The sequence below is a fragment of the Cuculus canorus genome, chromosome 7 (assembly GCF_017976375.1).
Source record: "Cuculus canorus isolate bCucCan1 chromosome 7, bCucCan1.pri, whole genome shotgun sequence".
Classification (NCBI taxonomy): domain Eukaryota; kingdom Metazoa; phylum Chordata; class Aves; order Cuculiformes; family Cuculidae; genus Cuculus; species Cuculus canorus.
The window spans coordinates 19,882,670-19,905,804 of record NC_071407.1 but is presented as its reverse complement, the minus strand read 5'-3'; the positions used below and the strand labels follow the sequence as shown (position 1 = coordinate 19,905,804).

Below are 23,135 nucleotides of genomic sequence, written 5' to 3'. Positions count from 1 at the left end.
AGACATGCCCGTGATGAAGTAGCAAAATCCATCCTTGTGTTGAGGCTGAAGCACAAGTAGATGATGGCACTCTGTTGCTCTCCTCCACCAGACTAAGGTGCAGAGATCTCTAGCCTGGCAAAGGAATGAGGCAGAGAGCCACCCCACTCTGGGGAAAAGGACACTGGCAAAACCATAAGGAAGCTGGCTGACACCGAGAAAAGGCTGGATGGAGCAGAGCAGGCTACAAAACTGACATAATGAACACACAGTAATATACGCTCGAAATCAATTTTATATAATTTGCCATCACAAGCAACTTTATTGTAACCCCGTCATGGCATCAGAATATTGCCAATCATCAGGCTTTCTGGGAGACAGGCTAGTGGCAGAACGCCATGGACTGAGAATATGTTAATTTTGCACTACTGAAAAATATTTTCAATCTAAATTTACTCTTGGGGAATGAAGGGGGGGGGTTAAATAAAAACACAAACTTACATCTGTTCTCCCCACAGACCTACCTTTAAAATTCCTTGTCAGTAAGAAATAAAAAAACCCCTAGTTTCTCCACTGCTTGATAGGTTCTACAAAGAGGCCACCATGCTTAGCTTTCCCTGTTCTTTACTACTTTTTGCAAGGACACAACAGCTGCAAACATTTGATTTAAATGTCATTGCAATATCATGCTGTCCTTATATCAGAGAACTAGCTAATAACTCCCATTCACTTCCTTAATAAAATGAAGATACTCTTCATTCCAGTTTGCATCATTTCTTGCTGCTGCCAAATGCTGAATATTTTAATTGTATTTCTGACTCTACTGCTAGGAACTTTCATATTCCATTACAAAGAGACACTGAGATTGAAGATAAAGCTGGCAAGGCGTTTTATCAAATAAGTCTCAGTCCTGCTCCCTGCCACAGTCTGAACACAGAGTATCATATTTCCTGCTCTGGTCCAATTCCAGTTCTTCACAGTGATCTACAGAAAAATAACCAAATTGGATTTGTGCCCTTCCCCCCACGCTCCCTTATTCATTAGCTTTCTTTTGTTCAGTGGAAACTCTCACCTTACTTCATCTGTAAGTAATGCCTGAAGTGCTCTGTTCAGTCCAAATATTTTCCTCACCCTTGGATAATGGGGTCAGTCTATGGGAACTTTTGATCCAGAACATTTCCCAGACACATGAAAGTTCCTTATTTTATTATCATTATTAATGTCTGAATTAAAAAATATAAACATCAGAATAAAACTCTCCAAGAGTGAGATTTTATGCTCCACAGAGTCATAGTCCATCCAGGTCCCTCAACCTCAGCTGCAGAAGAATTTTGAGGAATTTCTGAAGCATGGACATAAGCCTGAGCAGTTTCAGATGGCACGTCAAAGACGACACACTTTTCTGGGCCCAAATTGGTTTAAGCCAGAGATGAATGTAAGTGCTTGAGTTCTCTCTGTGCCAGTAAGCATGTGCATAGTTGAAAAAGAACAACACAGAGATGCTTTTATAAAGCTTCATTTTAAACTATCTATACATCAGCCCAGTACAGTAAACAAACAAGTGCAGAAGTAACTCTTCCTTCCCTATATCCTGATGACTAGACAACACAACTCAAATCCAGGTGTAACTGAGTAGCGGAGCAGTAAAATACACTTTAAAGCTGATTTTTTAAAAAAAACCCCACACTTAAAATCACATAATCCAAAATCCATCTCTTAATTCCACTGACTTCAATCAAGTAACTGAATGCATGGGAACTTACAAGTCTAATAAAATCAGATAAAGAATCCTGCTAGCGAACTTCCATAAAATGAGGATCTTGTGCACTGAAAGGTCACCCTATCAGTTGTAAGAGTATTAGACCATCACTTCTCTATCTCACGACAAATACTGAAGCAAAATTCAAGCAGCAGATCAATTCTTGCTGTGTGTACAGCATGTAAATTGGAAGAACTTTGACATATGAAGTCAAAATGAGCTTTTAAAGTTTTGAAGTTACAATTTCAAGTCACTTAGAACTCCAAAAAGTACTGATGTGTCCCCCACCAACCTCAAAGCCACAGGCTGATAATGTGAGTGACAAAATTTTGTCACTCCCTATTATTAATAATAAGAAAAAAGAAATGTCACTAAGTACTGTATTCTTGTGTACATGTAAATTCTATTTAGGTGATCAAGGCATCTTGGAAGACAACATACTGGCAGACAGCGTACATTTGAGCTTCACCAAAAGCACGTGACTGTTAATCTCCTCCCGGGGGATTTTAGATAAAGCTGACAATTTCTGCTTCCACCAGTAATGCTTATTTACTAAAGCCTGGATTGGACTTAAAGCTACTGTTTTGAAAAGAAAACAACTTGTCTGCACAGCACAGCACCATTTCATCCTAGCTGTCTAGCAGAGATGCTTGATGCTTGGCATTTTCAAGTTTTGGGCTTTTAACAGCTCACAGAAATAAATACATAGATAGATCAAAAATCTTCCCCCTCCCCTCCAGAACAGAAACAACCCCCCAGCCAGGGAAGGCGGGCAGGCAGGACACACGGGAGCAGCAGTGCGATTAACAGACAGAAGCAGCACACATACTTAAGATACACAAAACAAATAACATTTGAACATTCTTGCCAAATGAGATTACATGTTTGTTATTCGTCCTTTTTCACACACACACAAATCCACACGCTACAGAGCAAATAATGTTGACAGAACAGAAGAAAAGACCCTTTGTTATTGTTCCATAAGGTTTTACAAAATCCCCTTCTTTGTCTAAAACTGAACTAACGGTGGTGCTTGAGCCCCAATGGTGTAAATATACAAAGCTTGTACAGAGAAGGAATATAATTTCTTTTAGAACAGCTGAAAACATTAGAAAATACAGACAAGATTTTGAGAGCAGAAGCCCCAATTTACAAGCATCTTTATTCAGATTTTTTTTTTTAAAAAAAAGTAGTAAATACTGTGGCCATTCAGATGAATGCACTCTAAAATGACACAGTTGGAGCTTAAGGCTTATCACACCCAGCTATGTTTTAACTCATCTCTGATGGTGACCTCCCCTCAAATAAAAGTGTTAATATCAATATAATTAAAGAGCCAGCTTAAATAAAAACAACCAAAAAATTTCCTAACCCAGCAAGTTGTCTTTCTGCTTGTAATCCCCAGCCTCTTCAGAAGGACATTGTTGTGTGAATGAAGGAAAGGTGCTTTAAAAAAAAAAATAAATAAACAGCAGCTTCACAATCAGAACAGAACAAAGTATCACACTATAAGGAATCATTCATGTAGCAATCATAATGAGGAGCCTCTCCAGCAGCCCCTGACAGGCTACTCGAATGTACATATTTACTTTGCTGGGCTTAAGAGCACCCCCACAATGAACTGAAAGCCAAGATACTCAGCTGATGAGACACTCTCCTACCTGAAGCTTCATTTTTCAGCACAAATGCATATGCGTATCCTCAGTGTAGTTTCCTGTGGTTGCATGACTCCCGTTATCCAGACTAAAGAGACAGAGCTGTGTAAGCAGAGCTGCTGACTGCCCTACATTTGCCTGCACACGAAGAGAAAGAGTTGGTGCTGTACTTGCCTGGGCTTGTTTAAGCCCCCTAAATATAATACTAGTGTAGCTCAAACTAGACTAACTACTTCCTCCAGCTGATCCCAGTGAAAAGAGCTTGTGATGAATAATGCATGAGAGCTCCTATGAACACGCTCCATTCCTTGCAGCAGCTGATGTCCATCTCTCCCCCTTTCTCAAAAGCAATGCCTAGCAGTTTTTGTGCTATGAAGCATGACAATTCTCCCAATGTCCAGAGAGCAAAGAGGATGCCCCTCCCAGATCTATTTTCTTTCCTCTACTAATTAGTCAAACCAAGAGGTCTAGTGATTTTTTTTTTTTTTAAAAAGATGAAAAAAATCCATGCAGCTATAAGTCAAAGAAAGCATTATAAGCACAGAGCCATAATTCTGGACTGTACAATACTGGTAAATTCTGTTGCTTAGTAATTAATTTTTCTTATTCTTAGGGAATGTGATGCAAGAGAAGCCGTATAAAGATGAACACAGAAGACAAAGAATGTGACAAACCAGAAAACAATACAGCACAATGAAGGTGGAAAAAAATGCTTGCTGTAGCTGGCAAGTTTAGTTGACTGTTTACAGAGAAAAGAGATTGCTTAGGAGAACTTAGTGAGTGGAATAATATGAGGGATCAATTCACATGCTTCTTTCCTTGAGTAATAAATTCTGCTATGTCAGTACAACTTTGCAAGCTAACTACAAAAATCAGTTAGTTTCAGATTTCTTCCAAAGACTGAACAAACACAGGACTAATTTGCAAGTACTTTATTTACAAGTGCAATTATTGCAATAGACAAATGTCAATACACACTGCTTACAGAGTCTGTTCTGTTTCTCAGAATTGTTTTGCTTTGATTTCGTTGTTAGATACACAACAAATTATTTGGCATCTCTTTATCAGTTACCTGCTGCAATCCAAGCGACATTGCTGTCCAAACACAGCTGACAAGGCTTTCACATGCCCTTAGTTTCCTGTAAAGGAAATGAGGCTTTAATGTATCATTTACAGCCAGAAAGTGTGTGTAGCTTCTTAAATCCTGAACTGTGACTCTTCACTTTGGGCATAACTTAATTTCCAAAACTCCTCTGAGGTCAGATTTCTCAGGTCACATCAAAACTCAAGAGACAGTCCTTGCTTTCTATCCCAACTGACTCTCACACAATAAAATGAGAGATAAAAGGTGAAGACAACTGAGAGGGACCAAAGAGAAAGGGATACTCAACACACAGTCACTTAGTGCTCAGTCTTGACTGGTTTTTACTTTCAAAGGACTCCTCTTTCACCTCTGCTAAGGATGATCCTCCTGCAAGGATCAAAGCTAACCTTAGGACTCTCCAGATGACATCACTCAGAGAGTTGCACTTATTTTCATGCTTTCCCTGTGACACCCTCTGACCCTGGGAATGCTATACACACCACAAGGCAGAGGAAAGGATTTCCCTTCCTTTTAGCTGCACTTTTTTCAGACCAACTCCATCTTTTTACCTTCACCAGTTCTCTGCACATCCACTTTTAAAATGAGGTTTTCAGACAATTGCACCCTATTCAAAATTTAGCATTAGCACAAAATTACATAGTAGGACTCTCTGTGACCAGAATCACTCTGTGCATACTTTGTTTCTCATATTCTCTTCTCTCTCTCTCTCTCCCTCTCACTCACGGTCAAGGACAAGCCCCTGAGCTAGAAAGACCTTTTGTCTCATCCACTACAGCTGGTCCAGTACCCTGAGCACTCTGCATAACTCCCTCTTTCAGAAAATCTCCCTCTAGGCCGAATATTCATTTTTAAAAAGGAAAAGTTAGATACAAAAACAAAACATACAAACATTATCAGATCCATAGCACAGGCTATGGAAATACTTCACTTATCAATACCCTAGGGATAAACCACAGGGATGCAAAGGTGTTTAACGCTTAAAAACCAGGGCCTTAATCTCTCTTTCCAGTTCCTCCATCAGGATTTTAAACTGGAAAATAGAAGCTGGAGAATTAGCAGCACTGATTAAAGTGAGATGGCAGGTCCCTGCAGAAACCCAGCGTTGAATGCTATGAATGACAAGGTAAGCAATTGTGCTGAATGTGGCAGATGCAGGACTACCGTATAAAGAGACATGTTTCGGCAAAGGAAGCCAAAAGGACTACAAATTGCAAGAGGAAACAATCACATGGCATGCTCAGATTCTACACTATAAACAAACAGTAGCTGAATGTAGTTGAAACATTTGAAATTAATCATTCAGACTGCAACACACTTAATAGAAACAAGGTGTGTTATGTCCATTTCTATACAACTGACCTACTCTCAGAAACCCCAGCAAATAGTAAATAATAAGCTGTGAGATCAGCTCTACACAACAGCAGAATAATCACCAGAATAATCGTCCCTCTCCTTGTCAGCCTTGCAGACTCTTGCACACCCCTAGAGCGGTGCCTATTTGGTTGATATGGGACTTCATGCAAACAAGCACCTCGTAAATATTTCAGCCTTAGCTTAACCTGGGCAACAGCACTGCCATGAATTCACTCTCCAGACATATTCTTTAATATTTGGAAGCTGGATTTGAATTCTGAGGGTTTTTTTTTTTTTTTTTGCAACAGGGGCTCTGACTCTGAGGCTAATGGAAATGAATTGCTGAGGGGCGGGTGGAAATCTGCCACAAACACACATTTGTAAGGCTCTATATACAGAGAAAAACGTACCTAGGCTCAGTTAAGAATTTCACTCAGCCCCCTGGATATTTACTCTTCGTCTTCAGTACTTCAGGAGGTTATGTCAAAGGTTCTTATGGGTAGTTTCTAAATTCAATTGGTGTGTTACTGTCAGTCTGAAGAATTATGCAAACAGAGCACGCTGGAAGAGAAATCTGCTTTAATTCCAGCCTGCACCACTGTTACACCTGTTACATGGGTGGACTCTTAGCAGAACTGTGCCTGCACATGGTCCAAGGGATGACTCCCATGACACCAGGTGTTACGAAGAAGTTTCTGGGAGAAGCAAACCTGAACACAGAGAGATAAGCATGAGAGTAATTAAATGCTGACATTTCAGGCAGTTCTCTCTGTTGGGTATTCAGTGTAAAACATAAGAGAATTTAAGCCTACCTGCTTTCTCAAAAGTGTCCTTCATATGCATTTAAATTAAAAAATAAATAAATAGTGTGTTCCTAACTTTTTAAAATAATTAAACTCAGTTGGTTTTCATTTAACATAGCACACAAAGTTTGCACTACTTAAAACCGTAGCACTGGAACTGATGGGACTAAAAATCTGATTATTCATTTAAAAACACCTGGCCATACACAAATTCCCCAATTTCTATGCATCACAGCTTCAGGAAAAAAATCCCACATCAGAAACATGGATATTCAAAGTGTAAAGCCACATAGGGAACAACTCCAAACTGGCATGAGTTCACAGGAGTTTAAGTGACATATTATTTGAGTACTTGGGGTTCCCTAACATACTCCCGCGTATTGCATCCCCAAAATAAAGGCACTTTTTTTTTTCTTAAATAGTAAATATTAGAATTTATTTATTATTAGAATTTAACCAATATGCTATTTTTCATGTTGATTAGGCTTAAAAGAGCAGTTTAAAAATTAAAGGACTTCTGCTGAGCAGCTTTATATTTCATTTAAAATTAACAGCATCTTGTAGCATTCTCCTGCATGCCAGAAAAATCATGATGTCACTATGAAAGGAAAAGATGCAGGAGAGGCCTAACCACAGCAAGAACTGCGCACTGCAAAATCATCTTTCATTCATGCACACCTGTTAGGTGAAACTTGAAACAATGCGTGTGCCATCAGCTCAGACACATCACTGCATTATATGCTTATGCTAGGGACCAAGCTGAATCATTTTGGTTAAGTGTTTAGCTACTGGCTGGCCAATTAATTTTACAGTCAAATTTCATACAGTCTATTTAATTTCTCCCATTTTTAAATAACTGTAACCTCCTGGGGAAATTCTCTAGTACACCATCTGCTCATTTCCTACAAATCCTTTCAGGCCATACGCAAATTTCTAAGGTGCCAATCAGAACTTCTTTGATGTTTGGGTGGAAAAAAACCCTCCAAGTATTCTGAACTAAAACCTGTAGTACAAAAAGATTATTTATCCCCTGATCAGTAAAATAATGATAGCAAAGCGGGTCATTTTTCTGCAGCGTGTCTAAGCAGCAGATATGGTCTCAGTGGGATAAGCACTTACTGTCCTCACTGGCCACAGGTTAGGAAAGGATGGTCGTGATCCATGGACAATTTATCTCACATTTTTAACTTCCTATACTCTGTCCCAAGTTTCTGTGTGCCATATCACCTTGTTTGTGACCTTCTCAGGTGGTACCGCCTAGGAACACCCGACAGACATTGCCAAGGTCTAACCCCAAAGGAGGGTGGAGGGAAGGAAGAATCAATTTGGATGACACAAGTGTAACAGAGGACAAAATAAAGAGATGTTAAATACCAAGTAGTGTTTCCTGTCTGTGATTTCACATCATCATGCTTGTGCAAGCACTGCACTGGTCCTCTCTGGCTTGTGAAATGCTACAGGCTAAACAGATCCAATGTTACAGCAGACTTTTTCCAAACAAACAAGGCTAGAGGGAGTTTCAGCAATCAGCAACACACTGAAGCAGCTAACAGACTTTGATCCAGTGGATGTTTTTCCAAGCCTATGTGAATTCCACAGTGGAAAAAAGAAGTGAGTATTTTATATTTGTTTTTAATGAAACTATCACCAGTATCCAAAGTCTCTACCAGGCATTACCAAACACCACATAACATCCCATGCATTAGGCAGAGAGACTGAGGGTAGGAATGGACTTTCAGCTGCTGCCTGTGCCTAACTCAAATACTTGTCACTGCAATAGTAAATTCACAATGCTGGAAAATTATATAATAGTGCTTAACCAGGTACTGTGGGTGTCACTAATGCACCTGCAAAACAAAAGTAGGGTGTAACAATATGGCCTGAAGAATGTTTCCAAAAAGCAGCAAGAGACTGATTGAAGGAAAAAGCGAACAAGATGGATCCACAAAAAGCACTTCAGACTAGAGAAAATGGGGTGATTGAACATGAAGAGAAAGAGGCTAAGCAACTAAGGGGCAGCATATCGAGCTTCCTAAATGGTTTCATTTCCCCTTACATGTACAGTTCTGGCTTTTTGTTCTGCTTTTTGGCCTCAGAAAATACAGCCAAGTTCAGAATAGTGGATTGCACACAAGTTCTCCCTAGCAAAACTACACATGCAGGAACTAGTTAAAACACTTTCATATATATTTGAGAAATCTTTAAGAAAAAAAAGTGAAAAACAGAACTCTGTAACAAAGGGGAACTGTAAGAGCTTCCTCAAAAGTTCCTCTGCCTACCCACTTTTTGTCCCTGTCCCACCTCCCCCTCCAAAAAAAGATCAGATTTCAAACTTGTAACAGCTAAAATCCACCTGAACAGTGCACAAGAAAAACTAACCAGAAATGATGCAACATCAGGGCTTTGCATTAAACAGCCCAGAAAAATTCTGGTTATAAACCAGAACCTCAGACTTTGCATTTTTTTGTCTTAATGATCGAACAGAAAATGGCAGGGCCATAAAAATGGATTGATCTCATCTGCCTTCCTTCACTCTGTAATCCACTGAGACTTGTGTGCACCATGGTTAGGTTTACTCCAGGTAGCCAGGCAGGAGTCATGTCCAGTGATCTGCTTATTAAGTTTGAGGTGGTTACCCCTACATCATCCTTGGGGACAGATGGGCACCAGAGCCTGTGGTTGAATTGCCAGTGATGGACATATGAACAGAGAGACTGGAGCAGACATTTGCTGGAAAAAGACAAACATTGAGGGGGCACTTCAGAGGAGGCTACAGCAAACAAATCCGAGTTTTGCAGGATGAGGCACTGGGGAATGGCACTTTTAAAGTGGTTCCTTTCAATGAGCAGCTGTACCACCAAAGGCAGGGAGAGGTCAAAGAGAAGTCTTTAAGGAACTGCAGGCCTCTCGTAATGATTAGCGACCTGCTAGCCGCTTTCCAGGTGGGCTTGTGTTGCAAAACCTCAGATTGAAACCAACCAAGTTGATAAAACATTTAGACAGAGATATGAGAATTCCTGAAAGCAAATAGTTGGATCTAGAGATGGTGTCTAGCACATTCAATACATATTCCTGATCTCTCAAGGGGGCAGCAGGAAGATCACTGGCAGTTTGTAGGCAGAGCAGCAGGGGTGGGCACAGGCTAGAACTGGGAAAACTTTCAGGAGATAAGCAGCTGCTACCAGTTCTACTCTGTGTAAGACTGGGAGGAGTTCAAAATTCTCATAAACCTAAGGAGCAACAGCAGTGCTCTTTGCTGTATCTATATTCAAAAGGAAACAGAGGTTTAGAGATGATAAGGGGAAAAGACACAGAACAAAGTAGCATGGTATAGACATGATACAGTGGGAACTGAAGCTCTGAGGGGGACTACTCAGCCCAGCCATACAGGACGTCTCTCCTTCTCCCTAGATGCATGCACGGGAAAGCTCCAGTTTCCCACAGAAACTGCAAGCTCCCATGCTTCAGTCAGTTCGTTCTGGTAACCATTAGAAAGTATTTTTCAAAATGGCATTATTTATTCTGGCTCCAAAACACACAAAACAAATGTTGTAAGAGAAATTCCTAATAACTGGATACTTTACCCACTCCTGAAATTCTCCCCACTAACTTTTGTGTAAGAAACATCCGTCAGACCAGCTGAGCTCAGGATGTGACCAAGAGAAAGCGCTGCCTTGCTGCAGACATGCTCACCTTATCTGCATTTTTTTTCCAGCCTATCATCTTCTATTAATATTTCCTAGTAGTCTGGTTTAGCTCACCAAAACTCCTACCTTCACTGTGTCCGATATGGTGGAACATTCCCTTTTACTTCTTTTCCCAAATCTTTCCACCTAAAAATGGAGGAATCGATACAGATACAAACATGAAACGGTGAAGACCTGACTCCTGACAGATCTGAAGTTGGCCTTGTCAACAGGTCATCAAATGAAGATGTTCCTGCTGGTTCACAAGATCAGTGTTAAGCCAGGCATTAGTCAATATTCTCGATAATCATCTGGAAATGAATTAAAAAAAATAGGAAAGTTATTATGTATGTAACAATGTAACGCTGCCAGTTACATAGTTACATTTAGAAGTGATACAAAGCTTAGCAGTGTGGTAAAAATCTGTACTAAAACTGCATTTTATTTTCACCAAATCCAAGCAACACAGGCTGTAACTGCGAGTTAGAATGGCTCCAGCCTATAAAGTCGGAATACAATAAAGGATTTCAGAAGTTGCAGTGAAGTGACAACTGGAGATGAAAACCTGAATAGGGTTTCCTCGAGGATAAGATCAACATCATTCATCCCTGCATGATGATCTCTGTAAGAGATTAATTTTCCCTCTGAAGTCCAGCACTGCCAAGATAGGTGCTGAGGAACTGAGGGAGGACAACAAATGCAGCAACAAAACCTTTGAAAGCAAGAGCAGTCTTTACTGCTTGCCTTGCAATAAAGACACTTGCACCTCCAGTGTCTCCATCTTTCTGTCGAAATAGAAGGAGAAAGGAATAAAACCAACCTCTTTCCATCCCTCACTCCTCCCAAACATTTTCAAGGCTGTAGGAAACAACCTACTAGGAGAGATCAAAAATTTTATCTGCAAGCTTATCTAAAAAGAGAATGACCTAACTTGTTTTTAACACACCAATAGGTCCAGAAGTACAACTTTAGAGCTTGTTTCAGTTCATGAAGAAAGAGTCACAGACAACCAGCAGCCAGGTGCTGAAGCCAAAAACCCTCAGAAATAAAAAATAAAAAGTTGGTTGTGGTCTCTGTAAACTGTGATGGTGGCTGGCATAGAAACAAACTACCAAGTAAAAAGAGATTCACTCTTCATCACAGACGTAGCCATCCCTGCTGGTCTTTAACATCACAGACTTCAAAGGAGTCATCAAAATAAAACAAGCCATTCTCAAGCAGAACAGGGTTTGAGGGTAGGAGGCACTGCTTTTATGCTGTTGACTTCAGTTCAATGAAGGACAAGCAGCCCCTTATTACCAGTGCATAGAAATACACTGGTTTGCATATTAAAAAATTACATACAAAATATCTGCTTTCAAATATATCCAATCTGTACTCCAAGACACCTTTCCCTCTTCTGCACGAATTTCATCACTGCATAATGATACAGATTTTTTACTTGGGAATTTGAGGCAATATAATCATAGAATCAATCACAGAATCACAGAATACTGGGTTGGATCATCTGGTTCAACCTTTCTTGGCAAAAACATGGTCTAGACAAGATGGCCCAGTATCCTGGCCATCTGAATCTTAAAAGCGCCCAACACCAGGGTATCCACCACTTTCCCTGGGAAGATTATTCCAGTGGCTGATTATGAAAAATTTTTCTCTTGCGTCCAATCGGAGTCTCCACACACGTAACTTGTACCCATTACTCCTTGTCTTTTCCATGTGACTCCTTGTAAAAAGGGAGTTTCCATCTTCTTTGCAGCCACCCTTGAAGTACTGGAACATGGTGATAAGGCCTAAGCCACCTTTTTTCTCAAGAGTGAACAAATCCTGTTCTCTCAGCTTTTCCTCAAACAGCAGGCTTCCCAGTCCTTTGATCACCTTTGTGCCCTTCTCTGGACCCTCTCTAGCCTGTCCACCTTTTTCTTTTGCATAGTGGGGACCAAAACTGAAGACAGTGTTCCAGGTGTGGCCTGTCAAGCCCTGAGTGGTGTAATGATTTCTTTATCTCTGCTGGTGATGCCCTTGTTGATGCAACTCAGCATCCTGTTGGCTTTCTTTGCTGCAGCAGCACTCTGTTCACTCCTACTGAGCTTGCTGTCCACCAGAACCTACAGGTCCCTTTCCACAAAGCTACTCTCTAGATGGGTAGATCCCAGCCTGTGCTGCACTCCTGGATTATGTTTTCTCAGGAGCAAGACCTTACACTTCGAACTTCATTGTTGAGCTTCATAAAATTCTTGCTACCTGACTCCTCCAGCCTATCCAGAACTTCCTGCAGGGTGTCTCTCCCTTCCTAAGCGTCCACATCCCCATTAACATTGGTATCATCAGCAAACTTCATCAGGGCACCCTTGATCCCATCATTCAGGTCGCTTATGTAGATGTTAAGCAGCATTGGGCTCAGTCTTGATCCCTGGTGACCCCAACTTCTGACAGGTTACCAGGCTGAAAAGGAGACAGATATTGATTACCACACTCTGAGTGTAGTCAGACAGCCAATTTCCCACCGCTTATCCAGACTGTATTATCCTCACCCCACAGACCACTTATCTAGACTGTAATGCACCAGTTTCTCTAGGAGGAGGCTGCTGGAAACCCTACTGAAAGCCTTGGAGAAATCCAAGTAGGCAATGTCCACCACCAGCGTCACATCAACTGAGCAGGTTACTTTGTCATAGGTGGTTATCGGGTTTCTTAAGCACAATTTGCCCTTGGTGAATCCATGCTGGCTTTTCCTAATCACGTGCTTCATTTGACTTGTGCTAGGCCCCAGGAGGATTTGTTCTGTAACTTTTCTGGGAAAAGAGTCACTTCCACGTTTCTGCCTGTGGATGTTTCAGTAACCCCAGTGTCTCTAGAAGTGCCTGATGCTTGTTTGGCAGCCAAAGGGGAAGTCACATTGCAGCATCTCATGCGGAATGAAGCTGTTTAACTGCTCTTATATTAACCTGCTCAGAGAAATTAGGATGCAAAAATTAGTGAATGGTTCACTTAGTTGCATACAAGCCTGTCCTACAATCTTTACCCAAATAATGTTCTTGCAGCCACCTGCATTACAGTAAACATAAGTAAAGAGGACTGGGGGGAGTGAAGGGGAACCCAGCAAACAACCCTCTCCTGTTCTCTGGGATCAATCAAATGTTTTTGCTGTTATATATAAAAACTAAAGTGAAAAAATACCCTGTAACCCACTTGCTGAGGGAAACATAAGGTGATGTTTCAAACTGAACAATCCAGAAACCACCTCCTCTGGCATCCACTGCTTGGGAATAGCTACTAGAATTAGGCAGGCAGATAACTGACAGAAAAGAAAACTTTACAACTGACATGAGGTTTGCACATCCAGTCAGAGCTGACTAACACATTTCCTGTTCTGAAACTTTCCATTCAGGAAAAGCTACTAATGTGTGCTAAAAGGCTGTTCCATGACCACTCTAAAGAAAAAATAAAAATCAATTGATTAGTGGGTATTTACTAAATCCTAGGTAAATGATAATTTCATACTTCTCTTAAGACTTTGATGCCAAACCACAATTCTGATTAACATCTGGTTGTGAAATTTAAAATATACTACAAAATGAGGAAAGGAAAGAAAAAAAAAAGTATTGTAGACTAATCACTTCCATAGGCTGTACAGTAAAATCTGTCATCACCATACACTGCAGACGTGATATGACAACTTCTGTTGTGTAACATGTATTCCTGTAGGGCCTCAGAGGACTTACAGACATGCCTACTTGTATCAGCCCTGGAAAGGCAGTACTCAACAATGGGAACTACAACTTCCTATTCAACCACTTTCCAAATACCAGAAGATAGGGAGAGCTTGCTTCTAGCAAGCTGCTTCTAGCAAGCTGCTGCTTCTCTCTTAAACAGAGGTTAACATCTTCTGCGCAGGGAAGCACAAATATAGCATGGGAGATGCTCAACAACAGATCAAACTTGGTAGCCACAGCTGAAATGAGTCCTGGCACCAGGCGAAAAGCTGTCCTAAAATAGACAGAAAATAAGAAGGGATAGCATGAGATGCCATTCTTCTAACTTATTTATTGTTTCCCTCGTGACAAAGTGCAGAAGAAAGGATAGCATATTGGCTCAGAAAATTCTTCAAAGAAAATTCAAACACTAACCGGCTTCCAACACAGATTTGCAATGTAACACGGGCAAGCTTTTAACGTCCATTTTTGACAGCTCTACAGAAACGAATCAATTCATTAAATGGCTAATACAAAATTCCACTCACAGAGGAAATATCAGCTAGTTTGTGGCACAAAACTTCCATGACTAACATAAGTTCAAGGAAAAATTCCAAGCCTGACTTTCAGTGTACATGCTTGTACCATACACAACCTCACCTTTCTGCACTTACGTTCTCATCAGCCTCATGAATCAGGTTTGCCTCTACCCACAGTTATAGGAATTACAACCAACTGATGGGCATCCTCAGGAGCAATGATCTCGGGTGTGCTAGGGAGTTTCGGATATTTATTCTGGGTTCACATTTCCTGATATGCTCATAGCTACTACATCTGTTGCTGAAATGGCTCCCAGCCTGGCCTTGCCAGTTGAGGTCACCTCTCGATCCACCCTCATGGCTGTGCAGCATCCACAGCTCAGCCCTTGACATCTTCTAGTTCACTGCTGTAACTGCAAGGTTGTACTTTTAAAAGTGCACCTGAATAACAATACCATTCTCAAGGACTTCCTCCACCTCATCTGTCCAGCAAGTTTCCTATTTACTAACATTACTCACTGTTCTTTGTATCTTCATCTATGAATCTGAAGCCCATTACACATACTAGCTAATGTGAACAACCCGCTTGACACAACTGTGTAGAAAAAGGAACTGAAGTATGAAGCAGTTAAAGCAGTGACTGCCAGCAGGTAAACTGGAGAGGCAGGGCTAGAAGATGTTGAGAGGCACACGTGCAGCAGGACACTGGTACTGGAAGAAGGCAGAAACTCTCAGCAGGGGCTGCCACTCAGTGCCTCACACAGTAATGAGATAATCCCAGCTTGTGCGGAGGCATCACGTGCTGCCTAACTCCAAATTTCTGCTGATGATCCTTAACTTCTAGGTTGGGAAATAAAGTTGATACATCTTGGAGCGGTCGACAATCTCTTGTATAAATTGTGTATGTGTAGGTGAGAATATTTAATTATGTGGTTATTTACTGTTGCCTCACTTCCCAGGTGTACTGAAGGTTGTCCAGGAAGGTTAGGACAAACAGTACGGTTACAAACAACCCTACATAAATATAGTAATAATGACTGATATTAGCTGACATGCCACATAAACCTGTTTCCTTTGTGGAAAGATCAAAATGTCTATTCAAGCTGTGGATAACTTGAATGGACAATCCTGCATGAAGACAGTTGCTAGTGAAGTGTAAACCTAGAATATGACCTCTGCAGCAAAAGTTAAGCCTCCAATCAGAAAAATGAATGAATTAAAAAGCTAGCACAAAACACATAGTTCTGATACTTTCTTCCCCACTGACATGATCTCTGTGTTCGTTTGCAACAAGAATGTGATACAGAGGGGTTAGAAAACCACGACAAATCATAATGAAAAGACAAGCTCTGTAGGCTGGACGAAATACTCTCCAATATTACAGCATACTATCTAAAGGAAAAACATTTGGCATAAATAATGTGCTAAAGAGATGTTAGATAAGGGACACAAGATACACACTTTTTTCTTTTTTTTTCCCTGAAGAATGGACTTCTAAGTGAAAGCAAAGGCAAAAGAAGTCTTTTGACTTTTACACAAAGATACTGTAGATGTCTAAGGTTTCATCTCATATTGGAAGTACATGAGCCAAGAACAGATAAGAACTACAAATATCAACTTATAAGCTAATTCAAGAACATCAAGCAGCACACCTAAAGCAGTTTGGAGTATACTATAAAAATAAAATGGAGCCAAAAGTTCCTCAAAAAACTCCAAAGGCTCATTGGAATATTAAGTACAATATAGTTAAATAAATGAATGCAACCACACACTAGTTCCAGTTAACACAGAGAGTGAATTTAACTTAAGAGAAAAAATTCTGACTGACTTCTAGAGATAAATAGCCATAAATACTTCTGTCTGTGAGATCTAGTGAAGAGACTTTCCAAGGTACAAACGCTTAAGAGTAGGAAATGCAATTATCCTTCAAGGCAGCAAGGCACATTGGGAATCCGTGTCTCCAAATCCAAGCTGATGTAGACTCAAGTAGGTTACACAGAAAAATTTAGAAGAAGATCCCACTTCTTTATTGTAAGGTCCCTGAAAAACCTAATCATAAGATACAAGCTTATTACTGAAAACATTTTCATCTTAGAACTATACTGAAAACTGTTTCTATGCTCATAGAATCTGGGTATATGAATATCTTTGCTAAACACACACACTTGCAGTTACACTGGCAAACACATAATACATGCGCAAAAGCATTTAGTGCCATGGTCCCAGACTCCTGGTGCAGCAATACCATAGCTACTGCACCCTAAATGAACACGGTAGACATACACAGCACACAGCTACTGCACCCTAAATGAACATGGTAGACACACCCCTTTTAGCACAGGGGTGAAGTCAAATGCTACAATCCTCTCCTTGGCCCTCACAGCCACCTGCTGTTATGTCCACAAGGAATCAGATGCAGTCTACATTCAAGCATATGATAAACATTATGAATGCACCAATTTTACTTATTTGCATAAACATCAAAATAAATTATTATTTACAGAAAAGGAGAACTGGGTTGTAAATAAACTTATCTCTCCACAAAGAGGTGATCCCTTTCTTCCCTTTGTCTTTGAAGATGTCAGAATTCAGTTCCTGACTTCTAGAAAATGAAATTCTGAATTTGAGCCACTGACCTCATGAAACACATATTTGGGTTTGCTCAGTAACAAAAGCATGCTTTGACTTGTGGCTGTCATGGAAAATCTCCATAAGCAACTTCCTAAAACAGGAACAATGTCTGCTACAAAAGAGAAACATGTTTAGTGGCATAGGAGAGACCATCACGTCTGGGACCAAGGGAAGCTGAATGGATCCCAAAGGCGGATTTTGTTTCTAGGTGTGAGGACTACTGACTCAGAAGGCTGTATTCCTAAGAGCTTAGATTTCAGCAAAGCACGGAAGTGCAGTTTCTGAAGAATAACTTCTCCCTGCCCCCATCAAGAATCCCTCATAAATGGCATAAAGGCCAAGTAGAATTACCTAATATTCAGGGCTGCAAATCTAAAGCCTATATATAACTTCTCAGAAGTTCAACTTTTAAACTGTTAGGATGCAGGGTTTAAAGGGAAATCATCAACTTGAAAGCTAGACACAGTTTTAAAAACTTTGAAATTCAAGCACTTTAAGGGTACCATACCACAGCATGACTCCTCGGCAAAATTGTTAGTCTTTGTTCTGTCTCTAAAAAAACCTAAATAAAACCAAAAAAAAAAGCCCAAAATAACCCAAAACACAAGTATTTGATCAGCTAAAGAAACACACCTGTCTGAAAGAATAAACCAACAAAGTAACTTCTACAAAAGGAAAAACCTCTGCACTTCTGGTGTCTGTCATTTAGAGACATTACCTTTAATAAATAATTAACTTTAAAAATCAGTTTGCAGCATCACTTTGAAGAAGGAGTGTAGCCACTGGATGATGCAAATCACTGTAAAATATGATCATGGCCTTGACTCACATCTTTGTGGAGCTGCAGTTACTTCAGTGGCTCTCTGCACCAATCGATACACATACGTACAGCTCAGTGTGCGATCATGGTTGAAACACTTCTCATTAGAAAGCAAATAAGTAAGTACGCTTCTGCCAGGGAAAAAAAATTACAACTCTAAAATAATGAGCTCAGATCCAGAGCTCCCTTTATCGACAAGTGTGACACATCAAGATACACTGGAAACATCAACAGACCTGCAAACCACCACCACCAAAACATATCTGAACAACACATAAGTAAAGAGCACCAGTATCTTTTAGAATATCATATTTTTCTAAGAATGACTCTCAGCTTGTTTGAGTGAACTGCTAGTGAGAGTTAGACAGAAATCATGTTAATATCAGAGAGTTGGTTTAAAAATTCAAGTTCATACAAGAGTGACAGATCATAATAATTAACTCTATGTTTTTGGTGCTGAGACACCAAAGCAAGGAGTTCACACTCAATAAGCAGACAAAATCAAACAAGAGACTTTTATATAAATTAGTTTGATTACAAGCAAGCCACAAAACCTGAAACTTTTGGTTTCTTCTCTGAAGCATGACTACATAAAACGCTGCTGCTGTATTAACTGCTGTTAGTTTTTATAATGTTTGCTGAATTTTTAAAAGAAAGGGTTTTCTCCTCTTCTCCTCCAAAACCTTTTCAGAAACCACTTCCCGCCGTTTGCCTTCATCTCCACTCAGAAGCCATCTGCTCCTTTCCTCACACACACATGCTGTACACACTTCAAGACAAACACAAAGCAGAATCAAATGGGGTGATTTGACATTTTTTTGTTAGGACTGCTCAAGCAGGAGCAGCTCCCTCCCATCCCATCCCCTCCCTCCTGCTTCATGCCTCCTCTCTTCCCTTATCACTGGGGTTTGCTGGGAAGCAGCAAGCTCTAGCTTCCAAGAATGGAGCTTGAGAGGGGACCAGCTTCCCATCCTGCACTCAAACCCAAAAGAGCAGAACAGATTCAGGAAGTTCATAGCATTTTGCATAGTCACCACAACAGAGATCAAGTCATGCCTACCTGCAGGAGGAAGACCCCTCTGCTTTCCATGCACTCTGTGACCACTGCGTTCTTCAGCAGAGCTTTGGGCCACCTCAGCAGACCCAGCTGCAGACTGGGACTCCAGCAAAGCAGTCATCTCAAAGGATCCAGTCACAAATGCTTCCAGCTGTTCAGCTTTTATCCATGCACCTGAGGCCCTTCACAAGGCTAGTCAGCAGTGCTAGTCCTCCTTCACAGATGGGAGGAAAGACAGCACACGCACTCAAGAGACTTGCCCAATACTGTCTATCAGGGCAGTAAGAGATGAACAAATGCCAGACCACTGTTTTAATCCAGGCCTGGCTGCACTCTGTGTGCTTCCTGCCAGTTTTCCAGGTACTGCCCAGAAGGGGAAGTTAGCAGTGTTCTTGCTAGGAACACATGCAAGAGAAGAAGAAAGCCGTGAACCAGCAAGGGGCAGGAATGGTGGCAACCGCTCATGGGGAGAAGGCAGGAAGGCAAGGGCAGAAAAACCACCTGAGGCACTCACACCACTGCCAGATGCCAAGACGTTTAAAGGAGTAAAGAAATAGGTAATGCCCTGTGAGAGTGTATTCACAAAGGCACACGACAGAAACTGCAAAGTGCTATGCCCAGGATGAGTTTGATCCAAGTAACAGTTAAGCTGTCTGGACAAGCACAAGAACAACTCTTCTAATAATCAAAAGGAGAGACCACAAGCAAGGTGGTGTTCAAGCACGTACAAATGAACCTGGGGAGAAGAGAGGCATTTGGTGTGAAGCAGTTTCTCAAGCATTTTTCCAATTTATTTAGTGCTCCTCACCAGACAGTTTACCTGCTAAAGGTAATCAGAGTGGGAGTACATTCAAGCACTTGCTCCTACACAGACATGTACTAAAATATCTGTTTTCACTCTGAAATCAGCCATGGAAATACCATACTCAGCATGACAGCATTGCTGCAGGGATACATTTTGGAAAAATGTTACAACCATGCCAGTCATCTGGCATACTCTCAAATGATGACATCTGGGAAATATTCCTACCTGCTTCCAGATTGAAGAAACAAAAGCATTTTCACTACAGCTCTTCAGGGGTGCTCTGTCACAGGTTGTCTGCTCTGTCAAAAAACTGTCTAAATGCTTTTCATAAAGTGGTAAATATGACATCAACTTTTTCTGAGAAATGCTTTATGATCCATTGAAAAATATGCTAAGTAAAAGCCAAGGCTTGAATTGTTAGGAAAGGACTTTGCAATTCCCAGTTTGGGGCTAAGCCTATAAGCAGTACAGCAACAGACACATTCTGCTTCCCACAGAGGAGTTAAAAGATACTCAGACAAAAAGTCTTCAATGATTAACCAATTTCTATACAAAGCCAATTTAATAAAGGAATAATGGCAGGCACAGTGTTAATATACTACATCGCTACACAGAAACACACAAATCACAATATAAAAATAAGGAGTGAAATTCTCAAAGGATTTGCAGCCTCACTGTTTAATGAATGATTTGATTCAATGGGCAAGCAAAACCACACACACACAGAGTCTTATAAATGCCTGAGTGTTTGGATCAAGTTCAGCCAGTTAGAACCCACATTCATAGCTCAAAGTCCAAAAGTGAATGAAGAACTTAAGTGCTTCTGTACTTTAAAAACAATATAATAGCTTTCAAACTATCACAGTGGATTCAACAACATAAAGCATGCACCTTTATATCATGCTACTGAACTATAACTAAAAATTTTTGCAAATTCATCTAGTGCTTTTTTTTCTTCTTCAAGTAAGTCTTGCTTGTCCAGTAAGATGTGGCTTATTTGAACCAAAAGGCCACAGTGCCTTCCCTGTTACAGGATGCAAGAGATCATTAAGAAGGCAAATGAACTATAGCAAGATGCAGCACAATGAACTTCTCTCACCATAATTTCACCCAAATCAATTAGGTAGTCATAGTATCTCCAATATGACAGCTTTGGAAAGCACCTGGAGCTGTTTGAGATGATCATAGCATGCCTGCTGAGCACACAGCAGCCAGTAAGACTACACAGGACAGGGAAAACAAGAAGATAGTTCCTCTACAGCAGAGGAGAGAAGGTAGTTTCAGTTGATCCCGTGGAAAGAGCAAGTTTAAATTTAACTAGAATAACAACCTGCTCCTGTGATAAATGCTATGTGATCTTTGATGACAACTCAGTACTGCTTCCCAGGTCCAAGCCATTAAGAAAGTGTACTGCACAGTCAAAACGTCCATCTCTGATCCACTTATGAGATCTGCAGAGATCATAGCACAGGAGGCCACATTTGTGAAGTTACTCACACATTTTTAGAAGAGCTCAAGGAACTTCATTTACTGCAGCAATATTTACTAAGAACTTGTGGTACACAAGTCCACTTCAGCAAACAAGGCAAAAATCCCTCAAATAGGCAATGCTGTAACAAAACAAATCCAGAGCACCACCTCAACAACGTGCCAGCATCAGTTCCCCATTTCCAACCCAAATCCTGAGAGCTGTTAGCCTTTGGATACATTAGGAAACATCACCTGCAGTGTGCTACTCACCATAGGGGCAGGGGGGTTGTAGCACCTCACAAATAATAGACTCTCTCTTAAATCAGGTAAGTATGAAGCTATTCCTAGTGAAGTAGGATGAGTAAGAAGCTAATGATGGCTATTAATAGCCTTAAAGCTAACAGTTCATCTGAGTCGAATGCAAGAGTAATACTACCTTTATGACCTTCCCATTTTTACTGGGGAAATTGACAAAGTTTCATGAAAGACTGCTGTTAACCACAGTTTTCAAGTATTTTAAATCTTGAAAATTACACTCACCTAAACCAGTATCTACCAGGCTCTGCCATTTATACACATCACTGGGGACTTAAAACAGAAATGGTAGGTAGGAGCTCTGCCTTTTACCACTTCTTCAATTTCAGCAGGACTTCTGCCTCAGACTTCCACACTGAATCTACAGGTTAAATCCGCCATGAGGCATGTGTAGGGACTACAGGTCACACCATCTGAAAAACTTGATTGTAATGATAAAGGTAGTAAGATTTCTTGCTTTTCTTCACAGCTAGTCATGAATCATCCATCCAGAAAACTTGCTCTTGTAATAAGGAAAACTATTACTAAAACCAGTCAAATCTTAATCAGTAACACGAGAGCTACGTCTTGACTAGAAAAAGAAGAAATAGTAGGAGATCTAGATTGTTCAAGCTTGAGAATTTTTCTTCTGCACCTCTACTACAAATGTGTATAATTAAACAAACACATAATTACAAAAGATAAGAGAACAGGATATAAAGCATCTTCCTTCTGGGGAATAGGACAAACACTAATTATTCACAGTCTAGCAAAATTCTCTCTCTAGGCATATTGATACTTCATTTTCTACTGCTGTGCTTCTTGAGTCTCTTCTCTGAAGGGCTTCTTACAATGCAGGATGCACGTACAGACAAGCCAAAGGTCTAGTTTGAAGCCGTAAGAACAAAAGAAAGACAAAATTTCATTTGCTAGTTGACTCTCCACCTTTATTCACCTTAGCTTTTGCCAGAGCGTGGTAATGAACAGGAGAGATATGTACATGAATCTGCTCAGTACACAAAGTACACACCTGGCAATGCATTTAATCTAAGAACATAACCTGCTATTACAAAGCAACCTACATATTTGTCTTTGAAGTAGGAATATTAGTTTTGATTGTGGTTTGGGGTTTGATTTTGTTCAGATTGGCAAGTGACTACATAAAACTCAACATTTTAAGACCACAATGTATACATTTTTTTGAGGCGCCTACTGTTGCTCCTACACAGAAAAGGTGAGGAGTGTTTCTATCACACAGTAAAACTAAGGTAAGAAAATCATGGCACTGGACTCAAACAGTGAAATGTTGCACTTGCTCTTTAAAAACTATTATATGCTTCTGCAGAAATCCGTGAGAACTATCTCTAGGCCATCCCCAAAATGAAGAAATAACTACAAGCTGTGTTGCCTAAGGGAAAGTTATGCAATGGAACTATGAAAGTACCGAAATTACACTGAGTTTGTACTGAAGCTACAAACCTGAAGTG

The 23,135-nt window shown here is 40.5% G+C and overlaps 1 protein-coding gene across 7 annotated transcripts in view; it reads right to left on the bottom strand.

Moving 5' to 3' along the window:
* The window catches only part of MARCHF8 (membrane associated ring-CH-type finger 8), a 96,141-nt gene that overhangs the window by 47,452 nt on the left and 25,554 nt on the right, over positions 1-23,135 (bottom strand). Inside the window, exon 3 of one of the 7 annotated variants that reach the window (XM_054071537.1) lies at positions 4,466-4,532. The exons of 5 other annotated variants lie outside the window; for them this stretch is intronic. In XM_054071537.1, coding sequence (XP_053927512.1) covers positions 4,466-4,532 — 67 coding nt within the window. Of the gene's footprint in view, positions 1-3,399; positions 3,717-4,465; positions 4,533-23,135 lie in introns of those variants that run through there. One more of the 7 variants, XM_054071542.1, reaches the window with a different exon arrangement.